We start from the raw sequence: 24595 nt of genomic DNA, 5'->3' as shown, positions 1-24595 counted from the left end.
CCCATGATAAAGTATTATCTATATAAACACCTAATAATTTAGACTGCTTCACAAATTCAATTTGCACACCATTTAAATCTATATTTAACATTCGTCATTTTCATAACCTTTGAGACAAGCATACATTGTGATTTTTGAAGATTTATACTGAGTTTATTTTTAAGCATCCATTCTATACCCAACCTCTTGCAATTTTGATTCAATTACATCAACATATTTATCAGTCACGTCCTATGAAGTGCCGTCTGCATACAATGTAACTGAAGAGTGTTTAAGACATTTTGGATAATCGTTAATGTACAAAATAAAAAATAATGGTCCTAAAATTGACCCCTGAGGAACTCCTAAGGATATACTTTTTTCTCTAGATAACACACTTCTCCAACTGACACATTGCTTACAATTTGTAAGATATGATTCAAACCATCTAAAAGTATTGTGACAAATTCCAAAAGACATAAGTTTATGCAAAAGTACTTCAAAGTTGACTGTATCAAAGGCCTTACGCAAATCAATAAACAGAACCCCTGTAAGTTTTCCATCGTCCATGTGTATATTATACGAGTATAACCTGATTTGGGTCAGTTTACGCTTTACATAATCCGCGAAGCTTTATTCCCATGAAATATCTTGACCCTATATTGTGGCTCCAAAGGGTCACGGCATACTGATAACCAAACTTGAATTCACACAACACAGAAATGCCGCAATACCAATATTCCTAACATCACCTTGTTATTCTGGAAATCTTATCATAAAATATCTCTATGTATACAAAAATATTAAAGCTCCACTTTAAATAGTTCAAGAGATATTGAATAGGTTATGTGTTCTTAAAATTAGGTTAAACTCTAAGATTAAGATCACAAGGAAAATAAAAACTTTCTTGTCACAAAAAGGTCATGTCACAAAGAATGCACATATGAAATATGATCCCCTATTGTAGCCTCAGCCTACACCGACAACTATGATTTGAACAAACTGCAATCTACACTACGTTAAGAAGCTTTTATGCAAATTTTAAGTTTTGTGGCCCAGTGGTTCTTGAAGAGAAAATGACCCGCCCTATTTCTACTTTTTCTTGATTTTCTCAGTGTTCAAGTGCTCATGTTCCTTAATTGGAACAAACTTGAATCTCATTTACCCAAGGATGCTTTATCTGAAGTTAAATTACGATAGGACCAGCGGTTCTGATGATGTGGACAATATTGAAAACGTTTACGGACAAATGGTGATCAAAAGAGTTTCTTACTGATAGTCATCTTTGAAAACAATTCACATTGCTTGCATAAGTACCCCTCGTATTTGTGTTGAAATCTTAAATGGTTGCTTGACTAAGGCCCCTGAACTTGTGTATAAAGCATCACACATTTCACAAATAAGCTGCGTTTTGTTTGCTCGCGGTTTTGAGACTTAGTTCTAAGTAAATGATTTACCACAATAACAACGGCTGGTTGTATATTGTTTAACATTTTTCAATCAAATGAAGACGTCACCATTTCCGGTGAAGGGCTGCAAAAGTCGGCACTTACAGCCTTTAATCCTTTATCGTGCCACACCTGCAGTGACACGAGGCATCGTTTTTTGGTGGTCTCATCCGAAGGACCACCCCATTCAGTCGCCTCTTACGACAAGCAAGCCAGGCTACTGAGGAACTGTATTCTAACCCGGATTCCCATGGGATCAATGACAATGAAACTTCTTCCCATCGTAATGTGCTTTTGAAGACTGCTTTGATTTTATACATTTTCTGACAAGTTGCACATTTATAATATTCTGTTGACTGCAAACTTCCGCCAGAATTGACGTAATGAGGCCTCGACAAGGAGTGTGTTAACTGTTCAACAATCTACTTCCTCTTACATCTAAATAAACATAAAATGTCACTTAAAATGTAACGAGCATATTCATATCAGATATATCTGTCAGGTATACATGTAGCTGTTATCATTCGTACAGTGTACCAATATAGGAATTTATTGATAATAGCTCGGAGTATCTTGTGACTCCCCCTATCTGAATATTGAACGAAAATCGACTCTCACCTCCCTGTAACTTTTGCAATGCATTCCGTAAATGATTATTTTCTAACTCCTGAATGAAAACAATGAAAAACTCCGTGAAATGATAACATTTGGATTACTATCGTCGCAAGCCACGCCTATTGTCTCCGTTTACACTACGATGATGTATGATTAAAAAATTCATCACTTCATGAATATTTATGTTCATTAGTCAACCATGAGCTTCCATGAATTTTTTTTTTTTTTTTTTTTTTTTTGGTGGAAAGAAAATCATTCGGAGGTCATTGCGTGCCCGTGGCGGAATAATCCGAGGATTGCCGATTGAGAACAAACTGCACACTTTTTAGCTATTTTTTTTTGTAAATAATGGATGCTTCTTTGTTGACTTCAATGGTGTAATAAATTCACCATATAATATGCCTAACCACGCCACTCTCTTTAGATCAACTCCAGTCTTTCAGATTTCAACACATCCACTTTACCCCGAATTTCCTCATCAATTTTGTGAAGATTAAGTTTATTCACACAGAATTTACAAGTGTAACCACTGCTGTTAATGCGAATTTCATTTGATGAATACTTATAAACTTTACTTGCTCCTGTAAACAGGGATATGTCGCGTTTTTGTCCGTTATTACTTGTAAACAAATAAAGCACATTTTAGTTGTGGGCGCAGCCATGTCATTAAAATATCGGAAATCTGTTATGGTGACTCTGATTGGTCAAAAATATTATTGTGTCATTTCATAAATATTCAAAATCGAGGGTTTTGCTGACCATGCAGCCACGGTTTGAGGTAGGGTAGTACCGGACTCAGTAACCGTGGCTAGTGACGGTGTTGGATTACCTACTATCAAGGTTTGGTGCGTAATTATTCTCTAATACAATGTTTTTGTCACCGACAAATCGAAACTTTTCTATTCTGTACAATAGAGACTAACTGTTTGAACATACTAGAAGTTTAATTAAGACAAACTGCATATGTTGATGTACCCTGGTTATCGTATTGTTCCGTGAAAGGTGAAGATAACGAACAGTGATTAATCTCATAACTCCTATAAAGGTGAAGATAACATATAGTGATCAATCTCATAATTCCTATAAGCAATACAAAATAGATAGTTGGGCAAACACGGACCCCTGGACACACCATGCAGGGATGGGATCAGGTGCCTAGGAGGAGTAAGCATCCCCTGTGGACCGGTCCGTACGATAAATCTTTTGTACAAGTAATGGTTACAAAAGCACGAAAAAACACGACCGACTTCCAAGCGGAGACTACCGACTCCCCCTGGCGTTGAAAGCGACTCTCCCTTTCATTTTAGCGGAAGGGGCCTCCGTGGCCGAGTGGTTAGAGCATCGCGTTCAAAATCACACGGCCTCTCAACTCTGTAGGCGCGGGTTCGAATCCCACTCGCGCCAGTAAGTGAGAAAGTTTCCCAGTTTACTTTCGGAAGGTCGGTGGTCTCTTCCCAGGTACATTCTATCTGAGTTCTCTCTTCCACGAATAAAAACTGGGCGCCACCAGATAACTGAAAAATTGTTGAGTGTGGCGGAAAACATCAAAACAATCAATCGTTTTAGCGACTCCCTCAAAGCAACGGTTGTGCACGGAGAAAAAGTGTTGACAACCCATGTAAACATTATTTACTTGCAAAATTGCCGATTTCAAACTCACTTTCCTCACTACATTTGGGTATTTGCATCGCTATTTGTTGCACTGGTGATTAATCCACATAACATTCGGGAAATTTGTCACCATCGAAATAAATTTTGTCCATGGTGAAAAAAATCAGGCTCCTAAAATCAAAGTTCTCACAACTTACACTATTTTCACCATCAGTTGACAGACGAAGGTAGCATATGACGTCACTGTACCACGTGATTAAATGATTGTATCTTGTTTAACGTCCCACTCGAGAATTTTTCATTCATATGGAGACGTCACCAATACCGGTGAAGACCTCAAATTTAAACTTATGCTCGGCGCTTAAGGGCATTGAGCCGTGAGGATGTGCCACACCTACTGTGACACGGGACATCTGTTTTTAAGGTCATCTCCGAGGACCCGTGACATTCACACCTGATGCCTAGCGTTTGGCGATGGAACTGTCACTACAACTTCTTCATCGTCAACTTTCCACATTTATGTAGCAATATTCCATTATCACCTGCATATGGTGTTTACTTACATCTCTCAACTGATTCTATACGCAAGAGCTTGTTCTGCGTATGATCAGTTTTTAAATCGAAGCAGGCTACTGACAAACAAGTTGATGGTGCAGGGGTTCTAACAGTCTCATTTAAAATCAGCATTTCGCAAATTATATGGTCGTTATAACGATCTAGTTTGCCAATACAACCTATCACTGGGTCAAATGCTGTCTGACATGTTTCATGCCGATTGTTAGGCCGTTCTTGGCAAACTGATTTTGACTACGGATAATTCCGTTTACCTAATCAAGATAATAGGGCTCACGGCGGGTGTGACCGGTCGACAGGGGATGCTTACTCCTCCTAAGCACCTGATCCCACCTCTGGTATAACCAGGGGTCCGTGTTTGCCTAACTCTATGTTTTGTATTCCTTATAGAAGTTATGAGATTGGTCACTGTTCGTTATCTTCGCCTTTCTGTGTAAACGACTTAGGTTTGTCGCGGCCGGGATTCGAACCCCGACCTTCCGTATGCGAACGCTCTACCTCTAGATCACCACGGCGGTCCTGTGCCACGTGACTATCTAACTAATTAACGAGACTTTTTGAAATCGGGGCTTACATTTATTATGTAAATCCGTATTGTGGCTAATTCTCGTAATATTTCGGCGATCGAACAATTAGATTTGATTACTAGAAGCACAAGAGCGACAAAATGCATATAATTTTGTGTACTTTGGAAATATGCGATGTGTCCTTTAAGCGTTCGGCTCAGGTGAGCTGAATTTTTTCTAAACATTTAAATGAATATTTTTCTCAGCAAAGTTGTGTATTTTGCATTCTGATATATGGTGAAATTAAAATCATACACATTTAATCAACCATACTTACAAAACTGGTTTATACAACTTACATGTACACAAGAGTATAAATAAACATCTTCATGTACAGGTCAAGGTCACTGCGACCAAATCATTTAACGTCATTGCACAGTGTATAAAAAACCAATCCATTTTATGATATGTATGACTCCAATAAGACACAGGTACAAAAGTTTACACCTATCTATATGTACCTCACAGACCTGTTTACCCCGTCCGACTGATGTCAGTATTCTAGAACCAAATTGTCAGTATTTTGAGCACTATGTCAGTATAAAAGTTGAATATAGCAAAAAATGCTACGCAGGTTGTTAAACTCTTTTTTATATGAACAACTCCTTGTTGTCATATAAATAGGATGTTGCTGTTTACTGTTGCTTTTGTATTTTACATTTGTAGCAATGAAGTCTTCATCAGTAATATCTGTAAAGTTTTGCGTTGATGTACAAAATTGAATCCAATTAGAACGCAGCGTTTGGCTGAAAAGATCACACACAAATCGCACGGAAGATCACTTGTAATTTGCTGTAATTTGTGTTTACAAATGATGAAACTGTTGACTATATAAAGTTTGATCGTTTTTCCTGAGGTCCATGTCGTTATGTGGATTTGTTTTACTTAAACTTTCGAGGGAACTGTTGTCAGTCTTAGGCTTAGGAAGTCCCTTTCTAAGCTTGAAATAAAACTCTTCTCGACGTAAATTTAGCAGCAGTCTCTTACAGACTATCGAATTCGACTGGTGTGAAGGCCAACAGAGACTAACAAAACCGGCCATAGATAACTGACCACTGCGCTTGGCGCGGTTTTTCTCTGTCTGAATAACGAACACGGAGAGGTTTTCTTGGGCCTTATTCAGGATCATCGTCATATGGTCATCGTCGTCATTGCAGAGGAAGATGACGCTAGCACTACACTCTATGAGTTCCTCTAAGCTTCCATATTTCGAACCTGTGAATTGGAAACAAGTTAAAATATCGTAACATTCGCTGTTCATATTGTTATAGCGTGAATGACTTCAATGACAGAGTTAGTTCGTACGAGTTTCTTCTCACACGCCCTGACCAATGAACTTGAATCAACAACAGTGAAAAGAAATTTTGTAACTTCAACAGTTCAGAATTGTTTTATTTTTTATTTTATTTTATTTTTTGGTAAATAACTCATCTAGATATATTAAACAAGTAAGGAGTTTTGTTCATCGACTTGGCGTAGACTCTATATGGAAAACTGCCTTCCACTCCAGAAACTCCTATATCCACCCCTACCCACCCTCCCACCCCCACCCCGTCTTCTCCACTTACCTCCTGACCCGTCTTCCGGGAAGCACACCTTGTACTTCAGTGACTCCAATTGCTTTCCCAGCTCCGTCGCCTCATCCCCATGGTCGTCGTCCTTGTAGATTATGACGTCATAAGTTTTAAGGCCTGAAACATTTGAAAATTACTCCTTCGATAGACAAAATGAAATTGAAGAGAGCAGTGTGTGCTGTGTACAGCGCCCAATATATGTAGCATATTGTTCTCCTGGTGTATACATGTATCACGGAGACTGTTCATTCACCGAGACGACCGAGCTATAATCCTCCCCTTTCTGAAATTACTAATCTCTCTCTCTCTCTCTCTCTCTCTCTCTCTCTCTCTCTCTCTCTCTCTCTCTCTCTTCAATGTTTACAACTTTTATAATTTTTAATTAGAAGCAAAATACAACGATATAAGGCCTCAGCCATGCGCAGTTTTTGTGCGCCGTAATTCGTCAGTTTTTATAAGGGGTGGATCTGTAGCTCTCTGATCTGTCCTATAAGGGGTGGATCTGTAGCTCTCTGATCTGTCCCAATATTTTCTCAGAGAGCTATCGATCTGCAGCTAGTACATGAAACGAGATCAAAAGTTAAATGTCTGACAAGAAGCTAAATTCACAAAGTTATCACCAAGACCCACTTCCGCCACCCACCCAACCCCTTCGAACTAAAAAGTTAATCCATTAACAAGTAAAAACATACCAGTATAAATAACACTCTCTATACCTTTCTATTGTTTATTAACAAATGAAAGTGTACATTAAAACTATTTTTAAAATGTTCATCAAAATATATTATTATGTGGGGGTTTTTTAACAGTCATTTCCCACTAAAAGTGTAATCGATGTCGGATGACGGAAACTTGTGGCAGTTTTTACTCCCGTTCCCCCTAGCTATTTGAACTCAGATTTTAATCCGACATCGAACTTTTAACCCGCCCCTAATAGTCACTCACTGTACTGAGTACTAAATTTACCTACGATTCTAATATTCAAGACAAGTATACGAGCAGGATGTCCTGTCCACTGTGATCATATCATCCATCCTCTTGAGAGAGAAAAATCGGGAAAATATTCTGCGATTTTTTTTATGAGAATGTTAAGGTTCAAGTGCATCCACTGAACTTTAATACATGAATTTTTTATTTCAATAGCACTCAAAATTTGTAATAGTTGGTGCTGTAAAAAGTAGCATTTAATAAGTGTGCACCAAACTTAAGGTAGTCCATGTATGATGAAAGGATAATGAACAATTTTGAAGGATTTAGATCAACATAAAAGTTTATTGTTAAATAATGATGAAAGTGAAGCAGATGAAATTCACATGACTGGTAAATGATTAGAAGCTGACCTTTTTGCACTAAAGACTTTTTGGAAGAGTTGTCTGTCCTTTGTAAAAATAAGAAAACTCTAATTTTCTAAAAATGTGTGTGGTCAATGATTAATTTTATTTCATAAATTCATAAAAAGAACATGTATGTAACTTTCTACCAAGAGATTAGTATGAAAATATAATTTGATTTTTAAAATATTGAAATAAAACATGCTTTTCCCATATACTTCAATGTTAAATTCTAGATGAAATAAATCAAGCAGTAAACAAAATTTTGAAAATTCCTATGGTGGATTATTTTTATTTGATGAACCCTTCAAAATGATACCATGATTACAAATATTCTACCATCCATTTATTAGATATGAAATATGGTCATTATACATTGAATACTTTAACGCGTCTGTCCCCATTTGGTGACCTGATACGATCATTTGAGAATGTGCAATATATAGGACACATTCACACAATACACTGTCGTGGTGCACAGAACACGCTGTTCATAGCGCGCGAACACAAGGGCCCTTTATATGATGTAACAGACACGTGGTCGATTTACTACAGCACTTATAACGTGGAATTTGGTTTTTAAAATAGTGTTCTGGTCCCTAAGGACACAGCGTTTTTATTGCTTGTTTTATGCCAAATCACTATGGAAAAGGTATCCCCAGCTAAGCAAACACATTTACAAAAAAATCTCATTACTTTGATTTCAGACAAATTGATACCTTGTTCATTAACTTTTTATTTATAGCCGTAATATATAAAATCCCAGTACATCGAGAGATTTACGTCTGTACAGACTGATGGAGGGATTTACTTCACGGCCCGGAGTGAGAACAGCCCCCCCCCCCCTCCCTGTGTTTCTATGGCAACAGACCCTGCCCACAGTTAAATCATTATATTTCAAACATTTCGGTTGAGCATCACTGAAGAGACATTATTTGTCGAAATGCGCATCTGGTGCATCAAAATTGGTACTGTATAAGTTTTACATGTTGAGTTTTTTTTTTTTTTTAACTTTTCACTGATATTTCTAATCAAACAATTTCCCAACAATGTATAGTAAAAGGAAATTCAAGAAAATACTTCGATTAATATTAGAAATATGTATTCCACGCAAACGGTGACTGACATCGTTTTTCAATTGTATAAAGACGAGTACCTATTCGCTTTTTGTCGCTATCATATTTTGGTCGTATTACCCACTGCAGCCTTTTGTGTGTGTGTGTGTGTACGTGTATGTTGTAATTATCGGCCGCAGGAATCAATTTGGATTTCAAGATGCAGATAATGGTGCGGCGGTGTTGTTGAGTTTTGAATCTTTTGAAGAATTGCACCATTACATTTGTGCTAGCTATTCATCATTTAATTATGAACTCACTCCAGTCACAAGAGTAGAAATAAGCAACCAGGTAAATAACAGTACAAATGTTGACCCCAATCAACGTGATGGACAACATAAATGTGTCTGTAATGATCATTCATATGTCTCAAAATCTAACTGCAAAAAGAGAGCTCGACAAAAGAGAAAATGCTGTTATGTTGAAAATAGAAATGCCTCTGAAACCATTGAATCTGATGTAAACAGACCAGTTGATTATATGGTTTATGAAATAGATATGTTAGATGTTTGTGAACAATGTAATGTGTCAACAGACAGTAGCGTTGAATATGTAGACTATTTGGAACTGCCTTTTCATGTACATGAGTGTGAAGAAAGCATAAGAGAGTCCCCTGATAAGTGTTGTTCATGTTGTTTTAGAATTCTATTTAAAGATCAAACTTTTTTAATGTCCGAGGTCAATGATGCATGTAAAAGTATTGATTTGAATGTAAGCAGTGATTTATGTAGCACATGTAAAACTACGTTGAAACAAAATAAAATACCAAGCATTAGTCTAAAAGGAAATAATTTAGACACAGGTTTAGTCCCCAGAGAGCTAGAAGGTTTAACTCTTCTTGAAAAGAAAATGCTTAGTAAAGTAAATGTATTTATGACATTAATTTTTCTTCCTGGGGGACAGTATGCTCAGAAAGGATTGGTTTTAAATCTTCCAGTGAATATTGAAAACATAATTGAACAATTTCCACAGAATTTGGAACAGTGTCCTCTTATAGAACTTAAGTTTGAGAATAGTAATGGATCTCTATATGTCGGTAATCACCATAAAATAAGAAGCAAAAAGTATGCAGAAGCAATGCATTGGTTAATCAAAAATAATTGTTACTACACTGATCTGAGCTTCAATGTAAGTGATGTTGTTAATGATTTAAACAAGTTGAATGAAAATTTCAGTACATACAATAAGGAAGAAGAAGAATTAGAAGAAGCTGTAATGATTCCAGTGGATAATAGTTGCAATATTTCAAAAAATGCATATATTCATGTTCAAAGAAGTAAGTCTGAACCTGTAAATATCTTGTTAACAGAACATGGAGAAGAATTAGCATTTCCTTGGCTATTCGTAAATGGAAAAAATGGTTTTTGTGCAGAGCGCCCCCTAAAAATAAATCCATCGATGTATTTCAAAGTGAGGCTTTACAATGAAAAAGGACATTTCAGAAAAAACATGACATATTTATTGCATACTGCTGCATCTTATAATATCTCTTTATTAAAACAAGAGTTGGGAATTCACATGAAAATTTTGAAGACTGTACATTCGGGAGACCAATCTTTTGTTACAGCTGGTGATGTTAAAAATATGAATGAAAATTCAGATTTACTTGAAAATTCTTACATGTTCATGAAGAACATTAAAGGTACCGTTGCTTACTTTAGAAATGTTTTGTATGATCTTTTGGCAATATTTAAAAGCTTGGGCCTTCCTACACTCTTTGTCACATTGTCAGCTGATGATTTACATTGGCCAAAATTGGGAATGACACTTCAGAATATAAATTTTAAAGATGCTTTTGGAAAATCTTTTTTTCAGTCAATGAGGAAAGATCCTTTACTTGCTACTACACATTTTGATAGAAGATTTAGTGCATTGCTAAAACATGTTATTTTAGGAAAAACTAAACCTCTAGGAACAGTGTTGGATTACTTTGCACGTATCGAGTTTCAAAATAGGGGGAGTCCTCATGTTCACATGTTTTTATGGATTGATGGGTTACCTGTTGAACTTAATCATAATACATCATCTGAATTCATTCATTATATTGACAGAACAATTTCATCAAATGTTCCAGATGTTGAACAAGATTATGAACTAAATTTACTTGTAAAGAAATTGCAAACACATCATCATTCATCATATTGTAGTCGTGGATACAGATTAAATTGTAGGTTTGGATTTCCTAGAAAAATTGTTTCTACTACTAGAATTTTACCAAATATTGATTTACTTAGCAAATCAAAAGCCAAATTTTATGAAACAAAGCGAAATCAAGAAAGCACTTTCATTAATGACTTAACATTTTTAAAAATATTGTGTTTATACATTATTTGCATTCATTTTGGGGAGTGTAACGAAGAGTTATTGCCCTTTCATTTTGTGTAATGAATAATTTAATGTACAAAATATTATCCCTTCAGCATGTCAACAACGCAAAACCTTTGCATCACGATATCTTTTTCTTTCTTTTGAAAGTATAGTACCACTTCTTTTCTTTTTGCAATTTTGTATACTGATTTTGAAAAAAAAACAATAAACTTCTGCAGAAAGTCATGTGTTCTTCTTTTACTCAAATCCAAATAATTAAAAATGCTTAAAAAATTGGCGGCCGATTTGATGCTTTACATCAAAATTATCTTGTTTTCTTTTCAGGAGGTGTAACCAGAGTTTACTTTTAAGCTCACCTGAGCCGAAGGCTTAAATGAGCTTTTCTGATAGAAATTTGTCCGTTGTCCGTCGTCGTTGGCGTCGTTATAAACTTTTCACATTTTTATCTTCTTCTCCAGAACCAGTGGACCAATTTGAACCAACTTAGCACAACGCATCCTTGGGTGAAGGGGACTCAAGTTTATTCAAATGAATGGCCCTGTCCCCTTCAAAGGGGAGATAATTACAAAAATGCAAAAATAGGTTGGGGTCATTTAAAAATCTTCTCAAGAACCACTGGACCATAAGAGCTGAAATTAATACGAAAGCTTCCTGACATATCTTGTTCTCAAGAACCACTGGACCAGAAAAGTTTACATTTACACGAAAGCTTCCTAGTATAATGCATATTCAAGTTTTTTAAAACCATCCCCCCTGGGTAGGGTGGGGCCACTATAGGGGATCAAAGTTTTACAAATAATATATAGGGGAAATATTTAAAAATCTTTTTCTCAAGAACCACTGGGCCAGAAAAATTTATATTTATCATAATATATGTACATAAAAACTTCCTGACATAGTACAGATTCAAGTTTGTAAAAATCATTGTCCCCAGGGGTAGGGTGGGCCCACAATAGGGATCAAAGATTTACATGGGAATTCATAGGGAAAATCTTTAAAAATATTCTTCTCAAGAACCACTGCGCCAGAAAAGTTTACATTTACATGAAAACTTCCTGATATAATGCATATTCAAGTTTTTTAAAACCATTGCCCTTCTGGGTAGGATGGGGCAACGATAGGGGATCAAAGTTTTACATACAAATATAATGGGGAAATATTTAAAAACCTTTTTCTTAAGAACCACTGGGCCAGAAAAGTTTATATTTACATATCATGTACATGAAAACTTCCTGACATAGTACAGATTCAAGTTTGTAAAAATCATTGTCCCCAGGGGCAGGGTTGGGCCACAGTAGGGGATCAAAGATTTACATGGGAATATATAGGGGAAGTCTTTCAAAAATCTTCTTTTTAAGAACCACTGAGCATGAAAAGTTTACGTTTACACGTTAAAATCATTGCCCCTGGGGGTAGGGTGGGGCCACAATAGGGGATCAAAGTTTACATACAAATATATGTATATAGTGAAAATCTTTAAAAATCTTCTCAAGAACCACTGGGCCAGAAAAGTTTACATATACACGAAAGCTTTCTGACAAATAGTATAAATTCATATTTGTAAAAATCATGCCCCTCCCCCTCCGGGTGTGTGTTGGGGTCACAATAGGGATCAAAGTTTTACATGCGAATATGTAGGGAAAATCTTTAAATATGGGCCAAGGTGACTCAAATGAGCGATGTGCCCCATGGGCCTCTTGTTCTTCATGTCACCACCCTGCAGTTACTAGTAAAATCAAATATAAATGAACTGACAGTTTGAATTAAATTTCCAAGCCTAGATATCACTAACAGCAAAGTAAATTTTAATCAGTAACGTTTGCAACTCATTGATATTCTCATTTATATGTATTGAATATTTTAACATGTAAATACAGTCAAATATCTTTTCCGTAACAACGATACAATTAGAATAGCCCAAAAACAATTTCCTTTAATTTCTTAGATGATGTCAGATTTGGAATACGATTTGGAACATCTTGATGATAAATTATAATAACATATCAAATAATTCTCTTAAAAGAAAAATGTTAATCATAATACACAAGCGACATTTAAAGTAAAAGAATGACTAAGATATGTTCGTTATCAATGCAAAGATGGTGTAACATTAATCTCAAATTCAATTGACGCTTTCTTAAACTAATTGCATTATGATTGGTTCATTGCCCCCTACCTCCACTGATAGATGTATCCCCGAGTGGCAGACACTAAAATTGAAGTTTTCACCGTTTATTTGACATGAAATTTCGGAAATCATGGAGGTATCTGCTACAGCGTTATGATAACTGCAGAAACCATGCGTATTAGTATATTAGTATATGATTAAAAATTTCGCCAAATATCGATCAAATTTGCATCCTTACGTGTGGTTGCCGAATGTTGTTGAAATGTTCACCTGTTTCTAACACAAACTGCGAGGTGGGAAACGAGTAAGCGGGGACATCACTGTGTTCCGTCGTATGTTAATATAAGACTAGTTTTATCTCTATAGCTGTAACCAAGCTAATTAAATAGTAAAACACGTTTCAAATTCCATACCCCCCCCCCCCCCCAGGTCATTATTCCGCACCCCCAAATGTGGGTTGTACACGGTGAGTTAGATTTTATTTACTTACCCCGTGTTCTCTTCCGGCCTTTCACCAAACTGTACATGATGCACCCGCGACAAAACAACCAGAAGATTAAAATCACTACCAGAATGACAACCACCAGTAACGGCAAAGCCACTTTCAGTATTAGAGATGAATCCTCGATCTTTGTTTCTGATACAAAAATAAAACATTGGTATTCGGGAAGAATATTGCATATTGTTATCCGTTTATAATCAGACAAGGTTGTCAGGTCGTGGTATGTTGTTTCTTGGCTTCATGTCTGTGCGGGTGGGTATATACTCATAAAAATGAAATACCCCCCCCCCCCCCAAAAAAAAACCCCCATATATTTTTCTACAGTCAATTTTTAAATCGCTCGTTTTTAATGTTTTATTTATTCAGAGTCTGTCATTACCGATATGAATTTAGAAAGAAAACATGCAGGTAATAGCTTTCTCCAATATAAGAGTGTGACTGTTGTTTCGACTGGCAGGAAGGTACTGTTTCCAAAAATATCCGGAAATAAAAACAGTGAATAAACATACCATGGCCTAAGAATACGCTATCATTTCTTTATTCATTGACTTGAGTGTTAGTAAGTTTCGGCGACAATATTCCCCACATGATTTAAGGAGGTACTCTATATCGTCCTAATGGCTGACTTCCTTTTGACATGAATGAAATTATGAATATCAGCAATATTTATCTATTCATTTCAAATATTGTTGTCTAGCTGAGTAGCTCAGTAGGTCAGCACATTGACTGCTGAACTGGTGAACTGTAGATCGCCGGTTCGAGTCCAGCAGGGGTTTTAATTATTTTTCAGATTGCTTTCTGCTATATCTGCATTCTTTGAAAAATAGAAAGTTTTCAATTTCAAATTATTGTTGTAATTATCCTCCTCTTTTCATCCATATCAAATTCTCTGCTGTAGCATTCCTCCTCAAACACTGAATTACCGTGACACATGACCTCAGTTTCTCCTTACCGTGACACGTGACCTCAGTTTCTCCTTACCGTGACACGTGACCTCAGTTTCTCCTGACCGTGACACGTGACCTCAGTTTCTCCGTAACGTTGACGGAACGTTCCGGTCCCTCACTTATTTCAGAGCCTCAGTCTGGGATCATCATTCCCCAACAATATTTCATAATTGGTTAACATGTAAATGATTAAAGTTGAAACAATCATATTGGATGTCCAATCTTTTATCTTGAACTTGATAGATGAAATACCTATATGTGTATACAATTAATGTTAATTACTTGTTGAGAAAACAGTGTTTTGTTTGCTACAGAACTGTTTCAGATAACATTTTTGTATGACAATTACTTGGAAATCTTGCATGTAGAGAAATTCTTCATTTTGTGATTGACCCACCTGTGAGTTTCGCAGAGAGAAATACAGTGAGTTTCTTGTTCCCATCCACGAAGTGGTCATCAATTAGTATGCAGATGTATGACGTCATATCCATTTCAGTGACGCTATGCACAACGAGGGTAGTCACCAAATCCCCTGCATCCCTGAAATATTTTAAAGATAACCTGCATAAAGTGATTAAAGAGGTATGTGTGTAATAGTGACTATTGCCTGTCCATTAACGTAGTTCCACCCTCCAGTAACGTCATAAAATTTCGCAAAGTTAATGATTTAACAATATTTATGCATGACAGGAACATAAATTTTGTTGAAATCTTTTTCAATAGTTATTGTGAAAAATCTTGTTAACCACAGAATATTTCAAAAGTCTAAGTTTTATATGAATAATTAATTATATGTTTCAAAATATTGAATCCAAGGGCAATAACTCTGTTTTCATTAATTTATTTATCAAGTCCATTATGCGATAGATTTCCTTTATTTTTCACAAATATAGCATATTTTTTAAAGAAACAGTTTCATGAAATTGTTACGACTATTACGTCATTACAACCAGTTTTTGTGAAATTTTGATAATGCTGTTTTTAAAAGGAAAATTGCAATTTTCTGACGTTGATAACAGGTATATTGTGCTAATTGACAAAAAATGTATTAATACCGCAACATACTTATTTTATGTTTTTATTTGTTACCAAGATATATTATTTGATGAATCAACAATGAAATATAAGATTGAACCTATAATTCTAGAAGCGTGGAATTACCTTAAATCAAAATTTGAACACTTCTAAGTATATGATTGATATATAAAACATGTTACATGCAGTCAGATTAAGCTGTGATGTTCGAAATTGAGGTAAATTCGTAATTATTACGATTTTAGTAAAATTTTGGTTGGGAGACATGGAGCTTAGATGCATTTTGATTGGTGGACTCCATTGCTTCATATGGATTATAGATCGTTGAACTTCCAGACCGCATTTAAACAAAGTGAGAAATCGTTCGATTTATAATTACAGGTTTCTCGTCTATCAAACATCGATTGATGGATAGTTTGTTTGTTTGTTTGTTTGTTTTCCGTCCCGTCGGGAATATTTTATTCCTATTGAGACGTCACCAGCTGTGGGTTTAGACCTATGCATTACGCTCTGGGTCGTTATCTCGGATGACATTTGCCTCGGCTGGATATTTGGACTGATGCCTTCACCGAATCACGTTCAAACTTTGGCCGGCTCTAGTAATACGGGATATCGGAACTAGAAATTTTGGGAACTCTTCAGAAAAAGAAGTTGCGAAAATTATGCGTCACTTGGGCAACTCTTGTACATACAAATTGGTGATGGCTAAAGACAACTCATTTCTGATACAAAAATATCTGCCTGGTTTGAAGATTATTTTTCAGAATGTTGCAAATGAATGCCCTGATACCAAAACATGAGATATTGGATTAAATTACTTAAGTTTGGCAGCGGAGACAAAACAAAAGATCTCCAGACACACACCCCCCCCCCCCATTTTTTTTCCTGACATCGCGTTAAATTATTACATACATTTGTTATTAGTACATGCAAAGATCGATTTATTAGCTGGTCACTTGATATAGTTAATAGTAGTGATGAATGGTAGTGTAAATGCAAGGTTAAATTGATGGAAATCATACATGTACTAAAGGATACCCCCCACCCCCCCCCCCCCCTCTTTACGATTTAGGAGTATGAGCAGAACAGCTTTTCTTGCTAAAATTTTTCATATTGATATAACGGGTGCCGCTTATTTTTTTTTTATTTTTTTTGTTTTTTGTTTCCCACCCCTTAACTTTCAAGTACGACGCTAAACTGTCCCTACACTCACTATATCTGATAGTAGGTAATTTACATGTGCTTGTTTACTGAAAAAGTTTCCCAAGTTCACGTAAAAAAACGCGATCTCGTTCGACATACTAAATATTAAAACCAGGACGGAATCGGAGACGAAATAATGGTTCCGATATTCCGTATTAATGTACACTTACGTGATACAGCCGTTTGCTTCAAATAAGTGATTTCACTGTTAAACTTTATCTCTATTGCTATCAATGCTGAATTGCTTGCCGCCCAGGTATGAAAATCCAAAAATAAAAACAGTCTCTAAATTTTCCGTTTACTTGAAGACTCCCATGACGTAATTGTTTATCTCCTGATATTGAAGAGTTCCTATAGTCTGTTTCTTTTTATTAGTGATTTGTAGTAGCTTCCCACACCCATTGTATAACATGTATACTACTACGAGATCCGGCGTCAGTCCAAATATCCAGCCGAGCCGCATCTCAGGCGAGCTTATCTGTGCCGTAACAGTGAGGATTCTTCAACGTGACAACGCCTGCCGCAACACGGGACCTCCATTTTTTAAAGTCATGAATATCCGAAAGACCCGTGATCTCACTTCTAAATGCCGAGCGTTTAGCGACGGGACAAATCACTACATATGTTAATGCCTTAGGTTTGACACGACCATGACACGAGCGGGGTTCTAACTCACGACCTCCCAGTTATAAAGCGAACGCTCTACCACTGAGCTACAATGCACCGATATATTAACGTGTTCAAGACTGCCGATCCAATAGCGTGTTCAAGATTGCTGATCTATTAATGTGTTCAAAACTGCCGATCTATTAACGTTTTCAAGATTGCCGATCTATTAACGTGTTCAAGACTGCCGATCTTTTAATGTGTTCAAGGCTGCCCATGGGTTCGAGTCAAACAAGGATTTTAATTTTCTTAGGTTACTTTTTACTAAAGCTGCATTGTTTTTTTTTTTTTTTACTAAATAAGGTATTCAATAGGCCCCAACCAGTTGTCTCTGAGGTATTATCCCCCCATTTACGTAGAATTGTCGTCATTGATCGATCTTTCGCTTTTGTAGCATTTGCTTACATTATATGTCTGATTAGACATAGACTTACAGTTTATGGGATATTGTGTGTTTCTTCGAGTCCTCAATCAAAGAGTTGTTGCTGAATAACCATAGAAACGTGCTTCCGTTTTGGTAACAGTTGCCCACCTTTGCCTTGCACGTGAGCGTAGCTGTTTCCGTCAGACTGACAGTGACGTTCTGTGCAATTAATTCACCCGGTTTATCGGGTGCGCATTCTGAAACGAGAATTGCTTATTTAAAGCTGTATGGTCCGAATTACAATTATTTTTTTCCATCTCGTAAAAACGCTATTAAATCATCGCACGTATCTAGTTATGAGACTGTACGACATATCATAAATTATTTCACCTGTTTTAACCCAAATTATTTGATTTTAAATCGATGTTTACAAATAACCGCGTCACTCTGCCATTTCAAGTGACAGTCACGTGACCAGTTCAAACTTTCAGATCATCGATGGTATTATCTGTGTAAAGCTGTGTATTTTGTTATAACAGTACCGTACCATAAGTTTAATAGAAATAAAAATATCAAATACCTCTTAGTAATTCGTTGTTTTACGCTCTTTCAGCCTTAAAACTAGACAGTTGCGTATGAGTTAATACATCATGTTGGGATTCCCCATACGCGCGTGGGTCTATTTATAGACGTCTATTATGGGATGATTTATATATGTAGCCACTATATTAACTTTCTAAATAATATTCGCACTGTTTTCTTTTACATGCAGATGTTTTCAACAATGTAATTAAGGGAAAGTTAATAACTTTATAAAGTAATTAATCTGCTTTAAAGTAATTATGTACAACAACAAAAATAAAAATAAATGGACATCGGGTCATACAGCTTTAAGGAGGAACAGTATATCGTCATAATGGCAAACTTTCCTTTGAAATATGAATGAAAACATGATTACCAGCAATATTTGTACAATGTATATTCCCTTTAAAACGAATCACCTAGCTGGGTAGTTCAGAAGGTTCACATTCGTCAGCTGATCGGTAGATCATGGGTTCAGGTCTAGCAGGGGTTTTCATTTTTTTCCAGATTACTTTCTACTAAAACTAAAAATTTTAATTTCAAAATTTCATTGTACATATCCTCCACTTCCCATCCTTATCAGACTTCTCATGTGTGTTGTTCCGACTTAAGACTCAAAGACATTGTACCTATGAACAGTTTGAAATGGGACGCTTCGGATAAGAATCTGTGTTTCAATTAAGTTCAGTTCAGTTCAGTTTATTTCTTTGTGCCATCTGGCACATCAGATATACAATTTTATACATAATGAAATATAAGGTGAACAACATACACATAATCAGAGCTATAGATCAGCATACACATACATATAAGTATAAAAGATAATATTTGTAATATAGGTGATTGCGTGAGAGTTGTATGAAAATAAAAATAGAAGAAAAAAATTGTGTTAAATGAGAAAAAGAAAATTAAAGAGGTATGCTACACCAGAGAAATTTGATATGGATGAAAAGTGGAGGATATGTACAACAATATTTTGAAATAGAAAACTTTCAACTTTACTTTATTTAGTCAAAAAATGCAATTTTAGTAGAAAGCAATCTGAGAAAAATTTAAAACCCCTGCTGGACTAGAACACGCAATCTACAGTTCATCAGTCGACGTGCTAACCTATTGAACTACTCAGCTAGGCGATAAGTTTTCTAATGAATAGACAACAATTGCTGATATGTATATATTCTCACATTAGCACCAGTGTGAGATCGACTTTACCCATGTGAGACAGCCATGTGAGACTAATAGAATCCTTCTTTAGTAGGAGTGTGGGATAGGGAAATTCCATCGAGGGAACAAGATTCGCAGTCTAGGACGAGGCAAGGAAATTCTAACGAGGGGATAAGATTCGTAGTCTGGGACGAGGCTTTGCCGAGTCCTAGACAGCGAATCTTGTTCCAGAGGTGGAATTTCCCTATCCCACACGAGGAAATAATGAAGGATTATTTTTCTCACATTTTACCTGCAGTTTAGTGCATAAATTTAGGAGCTTTGAGAAAATTCTAAATTATCAAAATCCTCATTTGGACTTCGATGCAAAAACTAATTAAATAGGCAGAAAGAGCAACCCGAAAATGGTTTACACTGTCTGACAGGCTAACCACTAGGCCACCGACGCCACTGAATGTGTATCTTACTCTATTGTAATGTTTGGAACGGGTTCGGAATTCTGTCGGGTTCGTTATTCTTCACGCCACTGTTTGGCTCTCGGACTACCCATAGTCCTCTGCGTCTCCGCACACGTTGGCTTGTGTGCAAACGACCTCTGGCGGAAGTTTGTTTGGGTCTATGTACCGTAAATCGAGGTCGGATTCCCAATCATGTAAAAGCATCGGGTGTGTTGACTATATGCAATTTTATATAGTTTTTTTTTTTTTAGAATATACGTCATGATAGTCAGATACAGAAGTTAAATGGTGTCACCACTGACCAGGCTGTCTTTTATTGGACACAGCTGAACTGGAAAAGCCAAAAATCACAAATCTATTCCAATCACAACCTGGACTCAGGGCGGAGAAGGGTCACAGTGGTTTAATATTCTTAGGTCACCTGAGTCACTTAGGTGACCTATTGTCGTTGGACGTCGTCCGTTTTTAACTTCTTGAAAACTACAAGCCCAATTGGTACCATTTTGGTGTGAAGCTTCTTTGGGATACATGATGTTAGAGAGATGTAAATTGTCAAATTTATTATCATAGTCCCTCCAGGACCTCATGGGTAGGGCCAAAACTGCAAAAATGTCAATTTTTCTCAAATCTTTCTACTCCCACACTTCTGTGAGAAAATGTAAATGCATGGTTAAGATATCCTAAACAATTCCTTTATTGTGAAAGACATACATCTTATAGCATTGTAACAAACTGAACATGAAGATCGCTACCTAAAGTGTGAGAATCATGGCCCCTGGGCAAACTCCCCGTCGAGGCCTCATTACGTCACCTACGATTAGACTTCTCCTATGTGACGCAGTACAATATACAGATATGTATATTGTGAGTCCGCGATTATCACGCAGGCAAATAACACTAAAGAAGTAGTTTGCAGTTAAAAATTTAAAGATATTGACATTAAGAGCATTAATATAAAAGTACGGATTTTATTTTAAACATAAAATGATCAAAGATCATTAAAAAGTAGGGAGACTCTGTTTAAGTTATTGTGTAAAGTAATGAATTTGATGTTTACGTTCTTGTTTTGAAAGTTGTTTACGTTTGACGTTATGTATTTTCGTCATTCTACAGTGACGTCACACAGTATACGCGGCCTAAGAAATCGCTATCCCATAATGCCTAAGTAGACGAGTTTGGTTTGTGAGCAAACGAACTCTGGTGGAAGTTTGGGCCCCTGGGTTAAGTTTGGGCACTCTAAATATAGATCTCTAGTGAAAATGTATCAATCTCTACTGTCAAACATGTATGAGAAAAACTAAATGTGTAGTTTTGTCCATGAAGACCTCTACCTAAATTGTGAAATTCATTGCCTCTGAGTCAGGGATTCACGCCCGAGGGTGGGAACAATATGGCCATATAGTGAGGAGTCTAAAATGTTATAAAATCTTCTCTCCTCCCTCATAGTATTATGTATAAGAAAAACTAAATGCATAGTTATGAGTCCCTTTACCTAAGTTGTGGAAATCATGGCACCTGGGTTAAAGGTCATAGGATGGAGCCAATATGGCCATATACAGTTAAAATGAATTAAATGTTAGAAAAGAATTCCTTCCTTTACTTCCACAGTAGTGGACGATAACCTGATGGTGTGATTAGGATGTCCATGAAGCCTTAATCTACATGTACAGGCTTAAAAAAACCCGTACCGCAACAGATCACGCGCTCTTAGGCGGCCTGTGAGGCGTAACCCCTCCCCCTGCCACGCCCCTTTTCTTCTAGTCAGACAAGAGATGGGAAAAAAGGAGGGTTCCCTCGGAAAAGGAAAAGGAGGGGCGATGGAGAGAAGACAGAGGGGCAGAGCAGGGAGTCATCCGTGTCCCTCATCACGTGCAGATTATCAACCCTGTCCACTCACTTTGAACATGAAGAATGAAAGTAGCGGTGATATTCCTCCCAGTGGCAGAACTTGATGCGATACAAGTGAATTCTCCGTCCGCGCTCAGTCCGACTCTACTGATGTGCAAAGTAGTATTACACAGAGAGCAACTCTGTTGGCTACACCAGCTGAACGGGTATGGTTCAAGGTCATTTGCATTTGAAGAGTTGAAGAACCAGTTGATTTTGTCATAAGAGGAGTTTACACATCTAATGTCGATGGATTCCCTGGCATAGCGTGTTGTGGAATAATTGCCATTAGCAACTTTCTCAGACGCTGGAAAAGAAAGATAAATGTTTAAGAAAATAGCAAAGGGAAGGTTTATGGAGCGCCAAATTAACATAAACTCAAATAATTGAAGATATCTTCAATTATTTGAAGATATCATCAATTCAATTATTGCTCTCTTTAATTGAATTAATGCGCGCATTAAATCAATTATTGCTCTCATCAAATGAATTAATGTGCGCTTCAATTCAATTATTGCTCTCATCAATTGAATTTATGCGCGCATCAATTGAATTAATGAGAGCAATAATTGATTTAATGCGCGCATTAATTCAATTATTGCTCTCTTCAATTCAATTGATGAGAGCATCAATTGAATTAATAAGAGCAATAATAGATTTTATGCGTGCATTAATTCAATTATTGCTCTCTTCAATTCAGTTGATGAGAGCATTAATTTCGTAGAAATGTTGCTCGCAATAATTGATTTAGAGCTCGGTATAAATAATTTGATGATCTCTTTAATTCAATTGAAGATATCTTTAATCATTTACAATGCTTTTGTATAAGGAATTAATGCGCGCATCAATTTTTTTAAAGAGAGCAACAATTCAATTAAAGAGATCATTAATTCAATTGTGGATATGTTGAATTGAAGATATCTTTAATTATTTAGCTGCTCTCTCTAAAAGAATTATTGCTCTCTTCAAATGAATTAAAGATATCATTAATTCAATTGAAGAGAGCAATAATTGAATTAATGAGCGCATTAAATCCATTATTGCTCTCATCAAATGAATTAATGCGCGCATCAATTCAATTATTGCTCTCATCATTTGATTTAATGCGCGCATTATATCAATTATTGCTCTCTTCAATTGAATTGTAGCGTGCATCAATTCAATTATTGATATCATTAATTCATTTGAAGAGATCATTAATTCAATTAAAGCGCGCATCAATTCAGCAGAAGAATTAATGCTATCATCAATTCATTTAATGCGCGCAATAATTCAGAATTGAAGATATCATTAATTATTTGAAGAGATCTTTAATTAAATTGTTGCGCGCATCAAATGAATTGATGATATCTTCAAATAATTGAAGATATCTTCAATTATTTGAGTTTATGTTAATTTGGCGCTCCATAAAGGTTATGTGTAGGATAGCTAAGACGGATCAGAACAGTTAAGTTTATTTCACTCAAACCATGGAATGGTACATGTCGAAATGCGCATCTGGTGCATCAAAATTGGTACCGTATAAGTTTTACATTATGACCCCTGGGTCGAGGCCTCTGCTGGTGGACTGTTAGTCCCCGAGGGTCTCTACAGCCCAGTAGCTAAGTACTTCGTTACTAGCTTGAAAATACGGATGTATAATTAATTGCTGTTATAAAATTTAGAAATTCATTTCAAAATTAAGGATTATCTCCCTTATGCATAGCTCTTATCCTTGGACGAATTTGGCTCCACTTTTTTGGCACGCTGTTTTTGGCTATATTTAGCTCTAAAACTTCAGTTATTTCGGATTTCAAACATTTTGGTTGAGCATCACTGAAGAGACATTATTTGTCGAAATGCGCATCTGGTGCATCAAAATTACCGTATAAGTTTTACATGAAACACACACACACACACACACACACACACACACACACACACATATATATATATATATATATATATATATATATATATATATATATATGCAAGGTGAAGATAACGAACAGTGATCAATCTCATAACTCCTACAAGCAATACAAAATAGATAGTTGGGCAAACACGGGCCCCTGGACACACCAGAGGTGGGATCAGGTGCCTAGGAGGAGTAAGCATCCCCTGTTGACCGGTCACACCCGCCGTGAGCCCCATATCCTGATCAGGTAAACGGAGTTATCCGCAGTCAAAATCAGTGTGCCAAGAACGGCTTAACAATCGGTATGAAACACGTCAGACAGCATTTGACCCAATGCGAGGTTGTATTGACGAACTAGATCGTTATAACGACCATAGAATTTGCGAAATGCTGACTTCAATCGAGACTGTTGAAATCCCTGTACCATCAACTTGTTTGTCAGTAGCTTACCTCGATTTAAAAACTGACTATACCCAGAACAAGCTCTTGCATATCGAATCAGTTGAGATATATAAACACCATATGCAGGTGATAATGGAATATTGCTACATAAATGTGGGAAGTTGACGATGGAGAAGCTGAAATCATCCCGTTTGTATATATATTATAAAGCACGAAAACC

General features: G+C 36.4%; 1 protein-coding gene across 1 annotated transcript in view; it reads right to left on the bottom strand.

Moving 5' to 3' along the window:
• Nucleotides 1–5035: 5035 nt before the first annotated feature.
• The window catches only part of LOC125650513 (uncharacterized), a 31074-nt gene continuing 11514 nt past the window's right edge, over nucleotides 5036–24595 (bottom strand). The window contains exons 3-8 of the mRNA XM_048878880.2: nucleotides 22087–22383; nucleotides 18056–18242; nucleotides 15115–15257; nucleotides 13759–13905; nucleotides 6361–6483; nucleotides 5036–6007 (exon numbers count right to left, since the gene is read on the bottom strand). Coding sequence (XP_048734837.2) covers nucleotides 5598–6007; nucleotides 6361–6483; nucleotides 13759–13905; nucleotides 15115–15257; nucleotides 18056–18242; nucleotides 22087–22383 — 1307 coding nt within the window. The 3' untranslated portion in view covers nucleotides 5036–5597. The remainder of the gene's footprint in view (nucleotides 6008–6360; nucleotides 6484–13758; nucleotides 13906–15114; nucleotides 15258–18055; nucleotides 18243–22086; nucleotides 22384–24595) is intronic.

This window comes from Ostrea edulis, chromosome 5 (genome assembly GCF_947568905.1).
Source record: "Ostrea edulis chromosome 5, xbOstEdul1.1, whole genome shotgun sequence".
Taxonomy (NCBI): domain Eukaryota; kingdom Metazoa; phylum Mollusca; class Bivalvia; order Ostreida; family Ostreidae; genus Ostrea; species Ostrea edulis.
Note: the sequence above shows the minus strand (reverse complement) of the source record. Positions and strands in the feature narration are given on the sequence as shown.